Source organism: Plodia interpunctella, chromosome 1 (assembly GCF_027563975.2).
Source record: "Plodia interpunctella isolate USDA-ARS_2022_Savannah chromosome 1, ilPloInte3.2, whole genome shotgun sequence".
Taxonomy (NCBI): Eukaryota; Metazoa; Arthropoda; class Insecta; order Lepidoptera; family Pyralidae; genus Plodia; species Plodia interpunctella.
Genome location: NC_071294.1, coordinates 8,405,239 through 8,427,249, shown reverse-complemented (window position 1 = coordinate 8,427,249; position 22,011 = coordinate 8,405,239). Strand labels below are relative to the sequence as shown.

The 22,011-nt window shown below is 35.3% G+C and overlaps 1 protein-coding gene across 1 annotated transcript; it reads right to left on the bottom strand.

The window, feature by feature from the left end:
- Nucleotides 1-296: 296 nt before the first annotated feature.
- LOC128671416 (uncharacterized protein) lies at nt 297-21,764 on the bottom strand. Its single transcript, XM_053747868.1, has 6 exons — nt 21,636-21,764; nt 10,819-11,425; nt 3,670-3,862; nt 3,162-3,363; nt 2,647-2,888; nt 297-1,838 (listed from the first exon to the last, which is right to left on the bottom strand). The coding sequence occupies exons 2-5, from the start codon at nt 10,947-10,949 to the stop codon at nt 2,653-2,655; spliced, it is 762 nt and encodes a 253-aa protein (XP_053603843.1). The 5' UTR covers nt 10,950-11,425; nt 21,636-21,764; the 3' UTR covers nt 297-1,838; nt 2,647-2,652.
- Between the last annotated feature and the right edge of the window lie 247 nt (nt 21,765-22,011).

Sequence of the window (22,011 nt, the reverse complement as noted above, 5' to 3'; positions counted from 1 at the left end):
ATACATAAATTTATATATAAAAAATGGTAAGCCCTTCTGGCATAATAGGGACCAACACTGTTTGAATGAGTTTCTTTCGGCATTTCTTCTCAGCAGTGGTCGTTCCGAAATGCTAGTAGTTTGTAGCTTAGTATCATTTAATTTAGATTATGACGTGAAAAAGTGCCTGTGAAGGCCTAATTTCTGAATAAATGATTTGATTTTGATTTTTTGATTTAGCTCCCTGCAGCCTGGGGTAAGGAAGGTTACATTGCCAGAATCATAAACACAGGGCTCTGACAACACTAAAAAAATAATTTTCGCAGGTAGATATCTTATTTATTACACCCATAATAACATTGTACATATAATCCAGTTATAAATACACATCTTGCACTGAATTGCTTTACACAAAAATAAACTTCTTTGGTTGACCAAACTAACAACACCAATTAGTTTCTAAAATATGTAATTTTTACTGTTCTATAATTTTACATTACAATACATTACCACAAGCCTTTTGTTTCACATCTCAATGTTGGTTAATCTAATAACTTGAGCATTTGTCTACTCATGGAAATATCATAATTTGACTTCACTACAATAATAATTAATTACAAAAAGCATGTAATATTTTGGCAGTACACTCATTGTGTTTTAATAAAATATAACATGAGTTCTTAATATATTAAAAGGTGGTTAAAGAATTTAGCTGGAAAGTATTATTTGATGGAACTAACTACGAAATTTTGCTTTATTATCAAAATGATTTAAATGACTTTGGGACGGAGACATTTCCTATAAAACATTCAAGCAATGATTTTGAAAAAGGATGTGGCGCTTTGGAGACCTTTTTATACTTTCTTAATCTCTAATCGCGTATTTTGAATAAAATACAATCAAATAATATCTTAAATAAAATAAAATAATATCTTTTTCTTGAAAAAATAGCTTTTCCAAATAAAGTGGACATATCATTATACAATAATCGACTATACCATAATCTTATTGTTTCGATATACTGAGCTTTAAAAATTAAGTTTCTTAATTTATTTACAGAAATGAGCATTATTTGTTTTAGTATAATGGTTTGGCACAATACTATAAACACATGTAGGTACATACCCCCTGTAATGTAAAAAAAAACATATAGTAAAAGATAATTTTGTTTGATACACTAGTGTGTGGACTGTGCAACACACCATCTGAAAAGAATTTATAGAAAACTGTTTGGCTGATGTAATGTAGCATATCAACAATTTTCCAACAGTTTGTGTATAGTCCAATTTAGAAGTACATACAAAATATATCTTAATCTAGTCTAATGGAGTAAATTCAACAAATTTATCAAAAAATCTTACATTTTACATGTCAGTTTCACTAAGCACAAGATATCGTTTCTGAATAATAGGATTGCAGAATGCTACAAGGCTTTTCCGAATCTTAGTTACAGACTAACACATTTAAAAAAAAAAAAACTCACTTTAATTTTTTACCAATAGTCTATATTAAGTTTTATGGTTCACAGATAAAAATGTAATTGATACTATCGATAGACTAATGATATTGATTCTATCTACGTAATACGGTGGAATATGGTGTGGTCTGATGAACAATTAATATAAACATATACCTACCTATATATTACTATTGATTTCATTAAACTACATTGCATTAGCCACATTTTAAATGACTTAAGTAATTACTTTTTATAATTTTTAGTGGGTTTCACTTGAGTAAATTAACAGTCAACTATACAGATACAGAGCACAGCATTTACAAAATTTGCACTAGTTAATTAATTCTAAATAAAACTAAAGGAGATCAATTCTGCATTAGGTACAGTTGACCAGCACCACCTGAAAATTAAATTAAAACAACTAAATAACAATTTTCAATATCATCAGTATTCTCCTCATCAGTATTACTATTTTACGGAATGAAAATAATGTGAGTTATAAAGTTCAATATCTCGTTATCATAAAATAAATACTGGGCGGACTCGTAAAGATTTTATTATTCCCTATTGTAGGGGTCTGCAGTATAGGTGGTGTTGTATTGGTCAGTGTAGATCGTCTAAATTGATAAATGCTGCTATTATGAAACGGTACGGGTGCTCGCGTCCACTTTATTTATATTCAGGTCAATGTCACTGGGCATACGGCCATAACTAATATATTCGAGATCAGGCACAATTAACTACTGTGCAAGATTTACTAAATGCAGAAAAATTTTGAACAACCCTCAAATAAAGGACACATTGCTGAGTACCTACATAATGTATTAAAATTTTGTTTCGCATTAGTGACATGATTTAGGCAATATTAAAATCTTACCTCCACTGTTATTATGAAAGCGAAAGTAAGAATTCCTATACGTCGGTTTACATTCTTCCACTTCTATATAGACAAAATGCACTGGATGGCATTTATGCAAGAACTTGCCGAAAATGTATGTACCTATCAATAATCTTTATATCTAGTATCGTTCGCCAAAACATAGTTTCACCGGTGGCTAGCATAAAAATGATTTGCTTATGAGGAAACCTAATAGTACGTCTGCCGTAATTTTTAGTAGCCCTTCTTTTTTGCTCACAGGCCGGTCATTTGTATAATTACCACGTACAAGTAAAAGCTATCTACCTATATGTAAAATAAGAGTTCAGACCTGGGTTCAACCGTCAGAGAGCGCCGGCGTAACCCAGCCATACTTGTCGTGAGTTTTGACGAGCGAGCGGAATGCTTCTTCGGCGCGTCTTCGTGAAAACTCGCGGGAAGGTCGCGGCGGCGCCCGCGCCACTCGCCCCTGCCCCTTCACCACGGACGCCGCGAACTGCATCACCACGGCTTCCACGGTATAAGCCGAAGCCCAGCCCCGGGGCGTCAACAATTCCATACAAATTGCTCCTCCTGCAACATTATGGAAAAATATAAATAAAAAAAGCTTATGAAAGAAAAAGTTTTGCATGTCAAAATCCGTATATTTCTAGAATCATGTGCTTGCGGTAGCTGCTGTGAATTGAATGCCGTCTGACAGGTAGTAAGCAGTGTGATGAAGATGGTATGTAGATGGAAGCTGGTTTCGTATAAACCATTTGTAATGTTTTTTAATTTATTTAATTAATGTTTATAAGTACATTATAATGCTACATGGTAATAAGTATTATCAGGGATTGCAATTACCTTCCATGACAAACCCTTTCTCTATCCTGGGCTCGATGACTCGCATGAAGGGCGGCGCGAAGGGGAAGTTCTCTGGGAAGATGAGGTGCAGCAGTATGTGCTGTATCTGCAGTTCGCGCAGGTCGCCCGCCAGCTCGCTCTCGGGGTCGATCTGGTGCAACCGCACGTGCCATTCGAACAGGTTGTCGTTCACCAACTCCACCTGTCGTAGTGACACAATTATATTAAAGAAAGTTGGCAAATATGTAACAAAACGACTAGGTATGTGGCATAAAATTAATGCATTGTATTTGCATTATAATTTCAATCCGAAGATCGTTTACATTTGAACTAGGTCTCCACCTTTTCAAAACTAAGATAATAATTAGGTAGCTTCTTAACTGCTAGAAGTAGTAATTTCACATACCTGATAAATCTACTAAAATGCTGGTTTCTGAACTGTTATTTCCTTCACCGAAAGCTAGTTCGGTGCAAGTACTATAAGTATTATTCATTACATATGTCTAACCGTGAAGATAGGATCCGGCCTATTCTCCTGCGACCGTTGGATTTCCTTGAGCTCCTTCATGAGCCTCCGCGTCCGTACGGCGGCCGCGCGCTCGCGCACGTCGGTGGCTCCGGCCGCCTTCTTCTTTACCAGCGCTGCCGCCCCGGGACTCGCGGGCAAGCTGGCGGCTGCATCTGCTGGACTCACACCATCTCTAGAAGAATTGATAACATGATTAAAACTCTCGCTCATGAGGCGGTCGTGGGGATGCGTCGCAGACCAAGATAACTTTTTACCAAAATATTTTATTTATGATATATTTATAAAAGACTTATGCTTAGGTGTTCATATAAAATAAGAATATATAACAAGCTTATGAGTACCTATAAAATGTCCATTCTAGGGAGACCCATTTGTTAAATTTATTCGTTCTCCAACCCAATTCATTATCACATCGTTTGATATGAATAACAAATAGAAATTAACCTATATTGATTATGTTTGATATTTTAGGTGAGCCCTGCACTAATTATACAACATTCTAGACAACACTGCGTAGGAATCATGCATATGCAAGAGCTATTTTTTATTACTATGTTTGCAAAACTATAATACTTTCTACTAAAATTCTTTATGTAGTGTGACATAATCACTTAAAATATTTTTTTAACGATAGCTAAGACATAAGAAGAAATTAAAATGTCAGGCGACGCAACGCTAGCGGGCGAGGAGTACCTAATCGCCTTATGTATATTTATGCAGTACCTAACTACCTGATGCAAAAAAAAATTTAGGACCCAACGATCATTCATAGATTAGTACATCCATCAATAGCCCAACAAAATATATTATTATTTATGTACATAACTGGTACTTCAGCAAGTTGCAAAGTAATAACAAGAAGTGAATACCATGCTTATTCAAATGGATATAACGACCTTAATCACGTAGTCAAAACGCATCTTGAATGCGTGAGTGGGTGTGAACATATTAAGTACCTACACAACCCTATGTTTTGCAAACATACTTATAAACTTCCAATACAACAAAGCATATTGCAACTGTTTTGTTTAGCCGCTTATTTTACTTCATAACTTATGAATCAGGGAAGTTATTTGCAAAGCCACGCGATGAATTGAGTCACGTGAATTCACTCATTAAGTATATCTGTTATTCTTGAAACGGATATAAATAAAGCAAAATGTGAGGAATGCAACAATACATGTTTCAATATAAAAGTAAGATAAAAGAAATGATTTGTTTTTCTTTAAGTTTTGGTTCACACAACACGACACGCGAAGAAGAATTAGAAACATTTTTACACAGATTAATATCATTAAAAACTCAGTGGAAGAGATCCCTTAATGGATAAGTTCGCCATTGTCATAAATTTTTATTTTTACAAACAAATTTTTATATTCGTTTGCAAAAAATATCACACACAACGTTAATATTGACTTGTCTGTAATGCCAATATCAGATTACCTACTTACGGAGACGCGACCGATATACAGAAGTTTCTTCGTAACATAATAATATAACATTTATTTTGGATTTGGGACATACCGCTCCAGTTTCTGCGGTAACTGGTGTGGAGTAAGTAGTTCTCTTTGTTTAGATACAAACAATTGATCAACGCTGTTTCAAACTGATAGGTACATTTATTTTTACAATACCTTCTTAAGTACTTTTTTCTTATAATTAGATTTGTTAATAAGTAGTTCAATTCACCATTATGTATGTAGCTAATGTAGATAAAAATAAGAAGTCTGATTACCTACTTGGTGATAATTTCCTCGCAAAATTGGACTGGAAGACTACCGTTGTAGAGTCTACTATACATGGGTTCGCCACAATCTTCTCCGTCCAGTTATTAAATTACGTTTAATTTAGTAGATAGTTTATAATGTTAACTGTGTGTTTGAATGGCCCAGGTGTTTTCAAAAATGCGCAAGTGAGTAGGTTTTGGTTACAGTTTTATACATGCTTACAAATTAAAATTAAATCTTTAATTTGGGTCACATCGCTCCAGTTTTCCGTTGTAAATGGAGTGGAGTGAGGAGTGTACCTAAATATGTAGAGTTGTTTGTATTTCAAATTAATTAGGTTCTCTCCGGATTTGCGCTTGTTTTAGAATCGTGATAAATCCGGTAATACTTTTCTTTCCACCGATTAAAATTTTGCACACAATTCATTGCCGTATTTTGTTGACAGAGTTAGACTAAGTTTTAACTTGTGTATTATGTTGTTATTTAATTTATTGTGTAGTTTAAATACCACAATAAACGCTTATATAAAACTTATCCAAAAGAGTAAGTACATATCCAAAAAAATAAATACATACTGGTATCCATAAAATGTATACCAGCATTCTTTTTATGTGAAAAATTGTCGTAAACAGTGTCGGGTTATCACAACCTTGCGTTGGCTGGACTGTATGCAGCACATGCAGTAATGGGCGGTCGTTGACTTTTAGGAGATTTATGTAGATTACGTAAACAACTTTCAATCCAATCAAATGCACGGATGCATGCGGGACTTGCGATTGTGGCTTGGATGCATTCACAATCAAACTGCAATTCCTTAATTGACACTTTTTACTACATAGGTACGAATAGTTAATATGTATAGGAAAGCAGTTTAGCAATAAATTACTGACAAATAGGGAGGTAGACAGTTTGGTAGAATATAATAGTAGAATTTGTCTGACAAAGTAGATACCTAAATAAACATAAAAACCTGTCATAACGGATAGTTACCCATCTAAGTAAAGACAGGTTACCTATGGAGAAAATTGACACAGCTGTTATCAACTGTGTACAGAGACCGCGATTTCATTTTACGAGCATGCCTAGATTCTTTTATATTCTGCAGGAAAACTCAACCAACTTGTCCAAAATAATTGTGAATTCGCCATAAAAAAAGTTGCTGTTGACGCATACGACTGTATGTTAGCTGTGTGTACATTATTCTGCATCATTGCCTGCAGTGGACTGAGCTACAGTCATATCAACTGCTCAAATGACTCCAGGAACGCACTAAACGCATATATATCCTACAAATTTATCTACTAGTAATATATAGAAGTAAATAATAATAAACCAAGATACAGCAGGTACGTATGTAGTAAAGTAAATATCGTGTTTAGCCAGCCTAGCAAAAGCGAGTCTATAAATAGAAAAAGGTTTGTAGTAGATACTTATTTGTGAAAGTGCAACTAGTCGGAATAAGGTATCCTGTGTAACGGTCGAGCGGGTTCATCTGATTTAATCTACAAGACAGACTTGCCGATAAAACTACATATATTACCTAATTCAGGATAGGTACCACTATATACGATATTCACCACCATATTATGATGAAAATCTATAGATACGAGCCAAAATTCATGAGAAGAGATGAAAATGTAATTAGGGACATATAACAATTACGATTTATTATCATCAGCTCATATGACGAACTAGCTGTTTCCCAGGTCTCCACCTGTGGCAACATGTATTGGGTGCGTTTGTTATATACATATACTGTCATCCCAATTTATGGTCTGTGTTTGGTCGTATCGTGACAGACAATAATAGTGCCACGTAATGTTTTTATATCTGTGATTAGTGCACATATGTAGAATGAGATACTTTTAGGTGTTGTAAGTAGATATTGTTTGAACTAAAGTTTTTAAGAAAACCAAAAACACATTGAGTTCCTAAACTTCATTATTTAACTAAAGCCGGTTTGAAAGCATTTAAGCTCCGATTTGAGATTCGCAATAGCCGAATGGTGTCAAGGAAAGGGAAAGGCTTTATTCCCACTTTACCCAATTCTTGTATGTTGTGAAACCGACAGCGCTAGTGCCGGTGGAGTAACGTTGTTAACCATAAACTTGTATATTTTTTTGTGTAACAAAAAGATTGCTTTAATTCCTGGTAATACGATTGTAGTCAGTTTTGATAGCAGCCCAAGGGGTTAAATATCTATCTACATATTTACATACAGAATCTGTAAGTCAAATAAAACCTTCATATACTTTATATTATACCTAGTAAAAAACAGCATTCAAATTCAAACCGAAATTACAGTTGAAACCTGAAAGTTTTTTTATACTACCAAGTAGTACGCAACATAGTACCTACTATATACTACTTAGTAACATATAAAATTGGTATGCTTCGTATTTATTTTGCAATTTTTCTAATTGCTTATTAGAACCTAGTGGTAATTTAGTAAGGGCTTATCAAGTCTAACTACTACTAGTTGATGTCTATAAATAGTTTTTTAATTAGAATCTATTAGAACAATATCTAGTAGATGATGTGTAAATAATGCCAACGATGCGATTATTAATATTATTTATTACTGGTTGTTAACACTGTTTGCAATAACTATAATAATGTTTGTTATAACAAATAACAATAATGGGAAGATATCGACTTGTGTGGTGTTGCATACTTTGTTGTCGTAGTGCAACGCGCCGATGACCACGTCACGCATTGTGTGCGGTGTGACAGCGTCGGCTGCAATGTGGTATAGTCCATAACTGTAGGAAAACAATGTCTGTCTGCGGTTCCGTAATGACACAGCATCAGTTTCACACTTCCTCGAATCACCCACAGAATTGCTCTATTGTCATTTTTGTTGAAAAGTAGGGCGCCAGTCGATACGCTCAAATGCAATACTTTCTTGAAAGATACTTATCATCTATACATATAATAAAATTGTAAGTGGGCTATGTTTGTTCATGCAAAACGTAAAAATTACAGGTTGGAATTTGATGTGGTTTTCACAATTGTATGGTATTGTATCACAATGGTCGAACTAAAATCTGGTATAGGTTTAATCGCGATATGTTGTTTAGAGATATTGACTTATAATAAGTTATGTACGGATGCCCACAAAATAAACGCAGGCGATGACTTACTACATTTAATATTTACTTAAATTTCGCCAGGAGATGAGCACAGTGTCTAGTATTATACGTGATCTTGCTGTTCTGGGGGCTAAGGTAACATACGACTTAGGATCATCGCAAATTAGTACCATCATAATGCGAATCATTTCAGGTTTCTAAACTGAACTACGAATAATTCCGTAAAAGTTGACGGTTACCTGCTGATGAATTTACGTCCACGCACGAGCTTACATTTAAATCTCACATCTCGACTTATTACAAATTACGTTATTTATACGTAACAATAACATAGCAGACATAAGTGTAGAGTGGTTTTGTAATTGATTTGATAATTCGTATGTGTTCGTTCCATTATGTATTTAGGCAAACGTAGCACAGTACTTCATCTACCAATTACCGGCGACCTTATAAACATAATGATTGGCGTAGAACTCGTCCGTGTATCATACTAATATACGAAACGTGCGTGTTTTCGGCCGCGAACCTTGATCTTAATAAAGCACACTTCAATGAAACTCCAATTCATTGTCGCCCCGTAGCTAATTACTAAATCAATTAATTTCTAAAGTATAATTTAATTGGGCATCTTCAAGAAGACATTTATTTTCCAGAATAGTCATAATTTTATTCGTTACGCTCTTGAAAGAGCGGTCGTGGTCGTCCATGGTTGGTGGCTCGCTTCCCCAATCGTGGCTAAGTGTGCCCTCCACTTTACCCTGCACTATCAGTGAAAGACTGTTGTCTGAGACAAATGTCCAAAAATCATCAGGATTCTCTTTTGGACAGACGTTTGTGCGAAACTCAAACCATGATATTCGGAGCATTCTCCTCTAGCACGAGAGCATCTATTTTCTTCCTCTCTCGCCCGTACGGTCTATGCCTTTTCGCATCTTGTAAAAACACAAATCCATTCTGATGTGCTTTGTCGTAACATTATTTTTATTTAATTATGCTAATAAGTTTTCAGGATTGAATTTCGAATCATTGCAGTAGAAAATATTGAACTACAGTTAGAACCAAATAGTAAACCAGATTGGTTTTTCACTGGTTTGATAATATTTAGTAGGCAAATGAATTGAATAAAAAAAGCGAAACTACCAGAATAGAAGATACTCTTGTTAACAAGATCATTTGAATAAAAAGGTAATTGACACCGGTTACATATCCTTTTTGAGAAAAATAAATTCCTGCATATAAAATGTAAGTTCAATCTGCCTTTTTGGGCTTACGTTGACTCTATGTAGAGCTACAGTAAAGCTAGAAATAACCTGCCTTGTAAAAGATAATCTTTTAAAAGGTGGAAGCATATATTTTAAAAAAGTAAAATAAATAATAGCCATAAATTCCCTTAATTTGATGTTTGTTATTATTTCGCGTGACAAATAATTATAATAATATTGTATGGAAAATAAATTATAACAATATTGAGGTACCTATGTTTCAACTTCAATAGGTTAAAACAATATTTCAATTAAATTAATTCGTGGATTTATTTTAATTATGATGATGAATATTAATTACAGATAACTATTTTTTATAAACCTAATTATCATACTCCAAGTGCCATCACATCAGTGATCAGGCCAGTCAGTTCCTGTTGACCATCGTTTACCTACCTGTATAGGCTATATTTGGAATTTGCGTATAAATTACCGACACTATAGAATAATTATCGATATTTATTCCCAAGGAGGATTAACGTCAGGTAGCCGGTAGAAAAATCGCAGTCGAAACTTCAAGATTTTAAGGTTATTTTTTACGCTGTCCCCGGGATTCATGGCGTCACAAGCGGAGATGAGAAAGAGAGAGAGAGAATCTTTATCGCTATATTGTGATGTCGTTAATCAGCTAAACGTTTGCTGAAAGTAAATTATGATGTGAATGCTAGCGAGCGAGCGATTGTGCTGTGGATGTTATCAAACAATTACGGAATATCCGTCGCAACATTACACCATTCAGCTGCTTTTACTTCAAAAATATTAGCTCCGTCTAGTTTAGTTCTTCAATTTCTCTACTATGGTACTTGAAGAAATCTAAGATTTGTTGATGGTGTTGTTATTGAGTCAGATTGTAATCTAACCAGTGAGTTTACAATAACAATATACGTAATACATTTACATGTACATGCATACACCCTTGCCTCGCTATTAAATTATCATCTTGCTAAATATTCTTGACGTGGTCAATACGAATAGAAAACTAATGGTGATTTTGGGTTAACAGAAAATTGTATGAGGTGTTTAATGTAGAATATCGCAACCACAAACCTGTGTCGGCGGAGCAGACCGCGGCGCGCGGGTGAGCCGCTGGGTCCGGCACCGTCGTTGTCCAGTTTTTCCGGGGATCGGAACAACTTCCGGAAAGCTGCCGCCACCTTTTCTTTCGAGCGCGACGTCATCTTTCACTATTTCAACTACACTTTCTATCCTTACACTTAGCTTTTTATTTTAAAATTTTCACAATATTTAATTGAACGCGTTGTTTACATTTGAGAAGTGGCGCGTCATATCAATCAAATTTCACATTCAAAATTGGATCGGGTATTGTTCGTGTTGCCAGTACCGTGAGGCAGGCCGCATCACGTGTAGCGTCTCGCACGTGCGTCTGCAGCAGCAGACGGGCGACTACGGAGTGAGAGGACCGATGAAATCGAAACTTGGCAGAGTGGAGGAGGTCGGTTATCGCTCCTCTGTCGACGCGTGGCGATGCGGGCGCGGGCGTGTCACAGAGTGCGCCGGCGCATATCACGAGGAGATGCAGCGCCCTGAGATACCACGGTGTGCAGCGCAGCTGTGGCGCAGCGGGAATACTTGTGTACACACTAGTTAGATATCTGACACTTCCGAGAGGATGATTGACATGCCCGAGAGATGGCTGCAACAAAGACAATTAATTTTCTGTTAGTTCCAAGGCAAAGTAATTCAATTTCGTTGATGGTTCATGTGAAGTTGCTGCGGGGTCAGAGCCCTCTCGATATTGTATTTATATCGAGGCTATACCTAACAAGGTTAGACAAGTGTACCAAATATAAACGTTTTATGGCCAAGGGTCGATACAATTTATGACTCTGTGAGAATACTAATTAACTTTATCAAATACTTCGTAGAATATAAGTCTTTTTAATTTAGCGACGTATTCGATCTACTGTATAACAATTGTTTTGCAGGTAATAGGTAGTTTATAAATGGCCAATGCAAGATAAGACAAACTATTGACACGCCAGCTTTGTCCCGTGATTGAAGTTGGTTAGAATATTACCTTTATCGATTCTAAAAGTACCAAGATATGATATTTCCTTAAGTAACAATGAAAGTAGAGCTTTGAAATTTTCTAATTTACCTAAAAAAATACTTTATTAAAGTTTATTATAATTTTTTTTTTAATTAATTAGCAAAATTTTACTAGCGCGTTTTTGGATCGTGGTAAACTTATGACTACATATCTGTACCTATTTTTCAACTCAATCGGTTCAGTAGTTTCGGAAAAAAATAGATGTGTGAAAAAATTATAAAGAAGGTACGGAACCTTCCCCATGTGAGTTTAGCTCTCACTGGACAGATTTATTTTAATTACAGCTTAATTTTACAAGGCATATGTTTTCTACAACCATGCACCGTTTTTTAGATACAGCATTAAAATTTTAATATTCCTCTGCAGCCAGATATAATATACTATAATATTAAAGTAAGAAAAATCGATGCCCAAAGAGAAGGATATCATAAAAGCGCTTATAATACATACATGAATGATCCCTATAATCCCTTACCAATGAATAACAAGGGTACAATTTGGAGTTCGTAATTTACGAGTTATTTAATTAATTATAAGACAACTGAAACAGAAGGGTTGAAACGGACAAATTCTGCTGAAATATTAAGTGGTTTTATTCGATGAAAACGATGTTCTACGAAATAACCTTATTTTCAACCATTATTTATTTCAGTTGCGGTCCTCTTGCGGTGAATAACAATGTAATGTTTTTTGATAGGAAATTCACAACCAAACAAAGGGCATACACGTTAGAAAGGCCGTATACTACTACTAAGCCATAATAAAATTAGAACTAATTTTATCGCCGCCTTTCAATCATACTTATTAAATTTTTAGAATACAATTTTATATCATCCGTCCGGTCTATCTCGGTTGTTTGAACTACCTATTCTCAGACTTACTGAATATACATATAAAATTTCATCAAAATCGGCAAGCTGTTTCGGAGGAGTATGGTAACTAAAACTGTGACACGAGAATTGTACATTAGACAATAGATACTATACCGTGATACTATGCCACGATTAGCGGGCAGATGCTATAGTTTAACAGTCAAGTTCAAAGGGCATTTCGGCAGTAATCGCCGGTATCCATTGTGTCCTAAAGGATAAGTCAAGGGCATCTACACCACAGAGGTCCATTTACAAGAAAATTTGTTAGATATACATATATATGCTACTTAACAAATTTTCTTGTAAATGTACCCCTGTGGTGTAAATGCCCTTGACTTATCCTTTAAGACACAATGGATGCCGGCGATATATATATTCCTATATAGCGTCTACTCATTCGTAGGCGTCCATGGGCGTTCGTAGTTCATAGCAAACGTACATGCATCTGGGAGGTGCATTCCTTCCTGTTCATACTATGTAATTTGTTTGACTTCTGTACGCCAAAAGGTAGAAAAGGAGTACGCGAGTCCATCTTTATCATATAAGTGTCGATTTTTAGTTACGTATTTTTTTGTAATCCGCTACCCAAGGTCCGTCACATACGATATGATGATTCCTTTATCCAACAATGTAGACGCTATACTTTGGTCTAAATCGTTGATCAATGTTGACCATATCCTCTAATGTTTATCGAAGGATGATGTAAGGCTTCTCAGCATAGAAACATAACACAATGACGAAAGTTGTTATTAAATTTCGATTATGATTTAGACTGAACGTGTCTCAATGCATGACCCATTTAATTCAACAGTTGATAGGCGGCGTATACCTATATACACTACACTATAAAAAAAACAATCAAAACGTCGAACCTGACGTAACGTTATCTAAGTAAGTCATAGTCGTGTTATCAATTTTGCTAATAAAGAATCATAGATAAGAAGACACAAAGAAATAAAAAGTTTACATAAAAGCACGTTGAAACACTAATGAAAGTTAGCATAAAGCGACATCCTATATTTGACGGGTTCTAATTACAGTGGATGTCAGGTCTGAGCTTGAAGTACTTACCGTTCGGCGAGTTTGACTGAGTGTGAGAGCCAAAGTCCGGGAGGCGGGTGTTAATTAATTCTGCGCTCGAGTTGAACCTACACTACATGTCTGTCTACACAACAACCCACAATACTCGGTAACCGCAACACTACCGTAGATAGTTCCTGTGATGTTGTTTGTTCGGTCATCGATATAGTTTTACCCAGCAAACGTTGTGTAACTTCTGTCAAGTTGTGTGTATACTTAGTAGTTACGTAGTTAATTCTAAAGAAACATTACATCAAAAATTGGCATATTTTATATCTGTATCAGAGACAATAATTTCTCTTTTTGAAGGAGATGGGCGATGTCGCACTCTAGCGTCTTTGACTTTAAATAATTTCAATTCAAGAAGAATATAGAAAGGAGAATATATTAATTTGTAAATACTTTAGAGATAAGACTATCTATTATACCATTTTACTTCAAATTTTTATTTACTTGATTGTAGTCAGTCCAGTTTCCAACGTGAAAGATTAATCAATATATATGTACTAGGTACCATAAAAGCAAAAACGTAAGAGCCTTAGTAGGCGTAGATTTATTTATCAGTAGTCAACGTCGTAGGCGTTATCGTATTTCAGACTCACGCAAACTTCTGAAGATTAATAAAAGGAAAGGGAGCGCGTGTGTTACCGGTGTGCCTCTAATCTAAGCCGTGTGTATATATAGCTATATTTAAAACTCTGAAGATAAATTAAATTTACTTGAAATCCTAGCTATTTATTACGGATTCTAAAATACCTCTAGTGAATAAAAGCATGAGAAACATTACCTAAAAACTAAAATTAGAATATTAAAATACCTACTTGTATCTGAGTATATCTGAGTATTTGATCTTTAGATTATATTATCATTGAATCTGAGAATCCGATTAAATGTGATACCTACGTAATATAGCACTCAACTAATGGCGACACGTGGGAAACACCCACTCACCTAAGACAGGTAATGGAACAACCGAACCACGGCTCTTTTGTGCAGCTGAGCAGACAAAAGGCGAGAAAATTATTTAGACGGCTCGTACCAAAGCGAATAGAATAAATGGGAAAATTACTAAGTATTTTCATTTTATTACTGCGACATTGCACGCAGAATGATTGAAGTAGGTCAAAAGACGAGGAATGACAGAAATTCAAGATTATTTCAATTCCAAGAATAGCATAAGTTATAATATGCTTGGAAGCATATATTGTTAAATGCTTGGAATTTCAACATCATATTAAAAAAACATGATATCTTATGATTGTGTAGGTATCTTACTTAATGCGATGTACGGCACTAAAAATACAGGTTTTGAGTTTGCCTTGACATTAAGGGATGACGCTGCCACGCCCTTCAACATGTCCCATTGCGATCGAGGTGATCCAGTTTCCGAAGTTGAGGATCTCATAATTTTCAAAATGAACGAAATGATACAGTGAAACCAGTTATATAAATAGCTTGGCTTATATGGTTTGTACTTGTACTTTGATGAGGTTGTACGGATCAGGCGAATGAGAAACCTGCACTGCACCTGTAAGGTCAGGATGGTTCTCATTTTTATTCATTCCCAACTTGCTTCTGGAGATATAAATGCTTTAAAAGGTACCTAGAAAACATCAAATAATACCCAAAAAATACATAAAATATATAAAAAATACCCAAAGACGTGGCTACAGACTTTGTGCACCTATTTGTAGAACAGCAATGAAAAGAAATAGTTTTATCTGTATGGCGCCAAAGTTATATAACAAATTGCCGCGGGATTTAAAAAATGAAAATTTGAAAACCTTCAGGAAACGCTTGACTTCTCTCCTAGTACAAAAATGTTACTACACCATTGATGAATTTATAAATGACAAATGTTTAAAATAAATTTGACTGATACACGTTAAATGATAATTAACAATATTTGTAAGTCTTTAAAGACAGAGCATAGTGATACTACCTACTAATTTATTTAAACTGTTTGTATTTTTAATGTACGTACCTACCTATGTCTCACAAATAAATATTCTTATTCTTATCAAATAAACAGTAGTGCCAATAGTGTTACTTCTGTTATCCTATGATATAACTAAATGATAAGGTTTTCTGTATTTTACGATCCTAATATACCGTAAAATAGAGAAAAATTTATCATTTACGGGAGAAAAACAAGTAAAAATATAATAATAACAGCTCGTACTGAGAAACAGAAACACAGAAATACTATTATATATTATTTATTTAATTTTCTGTCCATTCGTACACTTATATATAGAATAGAATAAGACTGCATTGCTACAGAAGCTTCCTTTTGTCTGTAATACGATAAGGATTTGAGCAAATGTAACCGCATCGACGTTATCTGAACTATGCGGTTCTCGCGGGAGGAATCAGTGTCAGCGCGGGCTTGAGGGCAATATCTGAGGGGGGTGCGGAGTAAACTGGAGTGGAATAACCCGACATTTGGTGTGAGTTGGGTTGGGTCCATATGGATCTGTTGGAGCTGACAAATTATATGGTAACTGGCTGGAATGATTTGTACAGAAGAAGAAAAAATAAATCAATTTTCCAAAGAGCAATGCTATTACAGTATTGTAGAGGTATTGTACAATAAAATGATGAATCAGTTCCCAAAACTACATCTTTCATTTAGATCAATAGATTGTAGAAATAAAATTGTGATGATGTACATGGCCATAGGGATAAATAATGAAATAAACGTACAAAATCTAGAATTGGATTTTTAAAGAATATTTTAATTTTGTTCTTTAAGATTGTAAAGTGAGATAAAGACAAAACATATTTTAAGCCTGACTTGCCCTGAACCAGAGTTGAGACTTCGAAATACGTCTTTGCTATATGTGTTTTATTTATAAACTAGCTTTTGCCCGCGGCTTTGCCCGCGTGAATTTCATAGCAAAATCTCAGTATTTTTTTATCGCGTATTCTGAGACTGTTACCAGTCTATGATACTACCACATATATGCTTAAAATTAGCATTTTTTCTCATCTTTAGTTATTTATGTAGGTACACTTATAACTCTTTTTGTTGATTTATGATATAACTAGTCAACACCACCTATGTATTTACATGATAAAATTGAATAAAAGGGTGCTCTTTCTTGAGATATTGTGGAAAATGTATTGGTAAAAGAAAACTTACGCTATTTACATTACTTCAAAATGTAATAGTGAGTAAATGTGTAGTGTAGACGACATACCTATTTGATAAAGTAAGTACCTACCTACTACATGACCTAAGTTTATAAATTTAATGTTAGTTGTAACTGTTAGTTAAAAACTAACCACTAAGAAGATTTCGTTCAGTTGTGAGATTTATCAGATTAATCCAACAAAGCTAATGTTTCGAGGAGAATTAATTAGCTGAATGTTCATATATCGCGGTACAAAGGAAGGCTCGGGAGGAACGATGGGGTGGTGGCGCTCCCCCTCCGCAGCTATGACGTCATGACCTGCTCCCATGGCGACGCGCAGATAACGGTACGATCAATTTCAGTAAATATTTTTATTAATACAGATAACATTCGGGCAGGTCGGGGCTAAGAAATTTTTAAATAGTGATATTTCTATAACATAAATCTAGTTAAAAACAGTCAACATTTTAACTAGTAAGAATTCGTAAGAAGCCACAGGACAAAGTTTCTTTTTTATGCTTGTCTGCAGGATCTCGCTTGTCCTGTTATAGTTATTGATTTGATCAAAATGGAGAGTTCTTTTGTGAAGCTCCATTGCGTAACCGTTGGACGTGAAATAACTTTAGTTTTTAGGATACAGAACTATAATAATATAGCAGGCACCAAGAGAATTGTTGGCTACATTATATATCCGTGTAGTATTGTCCATTTATTCATATTAAAATATCTGGTAAATACATTAAAATTATTGCGTTGGTCGTTATATTTTATTGCTCTCTAATCTTGTCAGACCATTGGTGCATATCCTTGACGCCATCAAGTCTTCTTGGGTTTACCCCTTCTGCCATGGCCAGGCAGGAGTGGAATAGCTGCAAACTTCATAGTTTGAAGCTATTCCACTCCTGCCACAGGTATACTTCTCGAATGAAAAGAAAAAACAAGAGACAAAGTACCTACTTTGTATTTCTAATTTCAACAAATGGAACGAAGTGGAAATGATGCGCCACAGGGGAGACATTGGGAGTCCAAAAGAAGGTTCCAAGTTTGAGTCATCGATGAGAATGTATCTAATGTGCCTATTGGGGAACATTACATGTACATCATTACAATCTCTTTCCACTTCTTGGTAGCAGGTAGCAGCGGAATAAAGGCTATCTACATCCCTTCCCGAGGGTTTCTTTTTTTCACAAGTAGTTCGCTAGATCGCTTATTGGCATTTACCTAAAATGATATCCTTAAAAAGAGAGCATAAAAATCAGGGTTATTTTTCAAATCTATGAGAGTCTATAGGAAATCGAACGATAATTCATTAAGATTTATTGTTCTTTGGTGGGACGACAAATCACCCTTTTTGCGGCGAAGGGAAAGCATCACGCACGCACAAAGTTTTTGAATACATAATGAAACGATGCCAGGCACGACATTTTACTTTTACTATAATTTGTAGACAATATTATTTTTAGAAATAGGTATATAATTACTAGTGTTTAACTCTTTGATAGTGTTTGTCCGCTATGAAGGACGAAGGTACTATAAACAAAAGCCTCAGCTTCGATGTTTGCTGTACATACGTAGTTAGTTAATGTGCATTGTTTATAAGGCAAGCAAAGGCGTACGCGGAAAATTCAATGCCTGTAGATAAAGCGGTCTGATGAGCAATCGTGCTAAAATGTGGACCACACACAATAGCGTAGGGAAAGGGCCAGTCACTCAAACATGATTCATAGAAGCTATGAAGATTAATTGTCATTCTATAGTTTCTTCTAGGCTGGTTTAACTGTACAATGTACAGTCTGCCACAGAGAAATCTAACCCCTTAAGAGATGGTGTTCAAATCGCGGGGGTGTACAAGTGAAAACATGACGGGGCAGAAAAGTCTCGATAGACCAAGTGGTCTACGAACTATATTTTTCTTATCTACTAGGTACTACTTACTACTACTACTCATATATACTAATAATATTATAAACAGAAAAGATTTGTATCTTTGTTTTTTTATTATTGTAATGAATAAACTCAAAAAGTACTGTACCGATTTTGACGAAATTGAAATGGCATAGAGATAGACGAAACCTTTAGGAGTAACATAGGCTACATTTATTATTATGGTTTAACGTGTGCGAAGCCGGGGCAAGTTGCTAGTGAGCAGGACCGGCGGGACAACCGCGCTCGAGAGCTATTCCCCTCAGCTAGCGCCCCCTTGTAATATAGTTACAGCAGTGGAAAGTTGGAGCTGCACTCGACAGATAATTGTTTTCATAACTTTACACAGTGATTAGCGATTTCAATTGCTAAGCAATTTTGTTAACATTAAATACAACATTTCGTATAATAAAATAGATTAATTTCAGAAGAAAAATCTACACGGATATTTCTGCATATATTGGAACGTTTGTCGCTTGTACAAAGAAAAGCCTCTTAGGGAATTGAAATTTTATCCTTGCAGGCAATCTCATGCAATAATCTTACCAGGACATAAAAGTTCAGACCAATAATAAAACTACCCTGTTATATTCCTTTGATCCTGGTTATAGCTGTATCACACACCATTACTCGTGTACATATCTGGAGAATTCACACTGTTTTAATATTCCATTGCCATTACTGAAAATGGCATGTTAACATTTGGGACGAGGCGTCCCTGCTGTCGCATTGTTATGAAAATGTGCGGTGGTCGCGCCCCGTGCCCGTTAGCCTTTATGGATATGTGTACGGGCAGTACTCTTTATTATACTGTAGTATGGGCGATCATTTTATACAGTCATCAAAACAAAGGCGTGAACAAAAACTAAAATAAAAGGTATATAAATACAAAATAAGCAATTTTGTTTTAAATGAGTGATGTACTCACATGTATGTTGTTTAATGAAAAGTGTTACAATTCTCAACTTATAACCGATTGTCAAAGGGGAGGTTAGTCACAAATTATGTCCGTGTAAATCAGGAGCTTCAAAAGGGGAAACTACAAATAAAGAAATAAGAGAGGGCGACGACTGTGCGCCCGGCTCACTCAGTAATTCACGGGTTGTTAGGCGCGTGAAATGAACTCGTTACTTTTATTTGTTGTCGTGTTGTCTCTGCACAAACTACTACAAACCACTGCATATTTTATTTTACACGATACTGGAGACAGACCAAAAAAGGTGAAACCAAAACCAAAAAAAGGTGTGAAAGAAAACTTGGAACTTTTGAGAGCCATATGACAATTAGCTTAAAAATACCAAACATTGAGAGCCTAAATAAAAGCCAAAATCTGTCATTAAAGTGACGTTATTTGTTGCTAACGTACGATAAGTATGCGGAACTACCAGTTAACATATGACCGAACGTCACAAAAAAACTAGTTTTATTTTATAATTGTTCCTTTATGAATTACCAGCACTGGTTTATGATGTAATTTGCGCACCTTTTTGGACCTTTTTGGTTACGGGAAATATTTTGAATTTCTCAGAGGCTTACGGATTCCTTTGTATCCACGATATGAGTGACTCATGGTAAAATTTATATACGGGACCTTTTTATATGTATTGTTATGTTAACGAGTCTGTGAATTTACAAAACACCTATTTATTTAACTAAGAAAAATCATTTGTTGTAAAGTATCTAACAGTAAAATGTAAAGTATACCTAATCACTAATATCTAGTTTAAATATGTTCTCATTTATGAATCACATTATAAGCTCGTGGTAACTGCGCTGTTGTAAACACTTCCAGTTTGCTCTAATCCAAGAATCAAGTAATAATGTCTACTTATTTCGTAATTGTTTTGATACAACAAATAACGTAAATATGCAAATAATTGCTAAATGGAATAAATTTATATAAGCACAATCATAGAGGCGTATACCAGCGTATTATACAGGCGGACTAGCTAGATGGTGCCGGCAACTGGATCACCCAAGCTCAGGAGTCCTCGATCCCTGACCAGCTGTGCTGATATCAGTTTTTTTGCTGCAATGGAATCGTACCGACATCGTCAGTCACTCATAATTCTAAACTTAACGAGTGTTTATAAACTATATTATTTCAACAATACGCTAGATATTGAAACGTAGAGTTCACAGCTATGTTTGTTTGTTCGATCGTTTGTTTGTCTATCACGTCAAAGGGCAAGAGCTAGTACATAAAATAAAATTTTATCAAGTAGCCGCCGATTGAAGATAGAAGCTAAAAGTGGAGGGAGAAGTAGTAGCAAAACTAAACTCAGTGTTTATAATTTCCCAAGACGTTCTATTCAGGCGCATTTTTTGATTAAGTGTAGAGCGAACCGCGATGGTTCAAGTAATTATTAAAACTCATCGTCATATGTACTTTGACAATTAAAAAAACAAAATTGGACCCAGAAGATTTCCTTGAGAAATGCCATTTTTATTTGTATCCCATAATAACAGATATATCCGATATTCCCACTCGTGCTTTTTTAACAAATTAAAAAAATTATGAGACCAGAAATCCCATTTGTTTCATATATACTTGTGATAAGATTTATCTTGCATACACATAGACCAAGAAAATCTTTGGAACAAAAAAGCTTTTAAAAATAGGTTGTTACAATGCTTCATTTATTTCGGACATAATAGCGCTGTTTATTAGAAAATTATTGCAAATAATTTAAGAAATTTCGAAAGTCAATAAAGTAAGAAACTTAAAAAAGGTCTTCTAAAACATGGAAATCTCCATAAAATGCTCGAGACTACACTTACATCAGTTCGAGATCGCGTCCAGCGCCTGTTCAGGGCACACTCTGTACACGCCCGGACACCGGCCGCAAGTCTTGTACACTGTCGAGCAAATCACACCCCGCAAGAGGGCGCCACATGCCAAACTAGAACCTCCGCAACCATCGATCCACCCCTCTTCACACATTTGCAGTTCCACAAACTCTTATGTCCACTCAGCTAGCGGCCATATTCCTTTGTATCGCTGGAAACATTAATGGGTAGTTTCAGATGGCGATCTCTCGCTGACGTAGGAAGACGTAATGATGATTACCGAGCTTTATACCAACGATGTTATAGCGTACAATAACTTGACAAATGGAGCTCTCTTAAATTATCACTTAATTTGTAGCATTATATG

Excerpts from the sequence above, each read along its gene's own strand:
- LOC128671416 (XM_053747868.1), bottom strand. The coding sequence starts at position 10,949 with ATGACGTCGCGCTCGAAAGAAAAGGTGGCGGCAGCTTTCCGGAAGTTG. Across the intron at positions 3,364-3,669 it reads GGCCGGATCCTATCTTCACG|GTGGAGTTGGTGAACGACAA; the intron begins GTTAGACATATG and ends TCACTACGACAG. Across the intron at positions 2,889-3,161 it reads GAAAGGGTTTGTCATGGAAG|GAGGAGCAATTTGTATGGAA; the intron begins GTAATTGCAATC and ends ATAATGTTGCAG.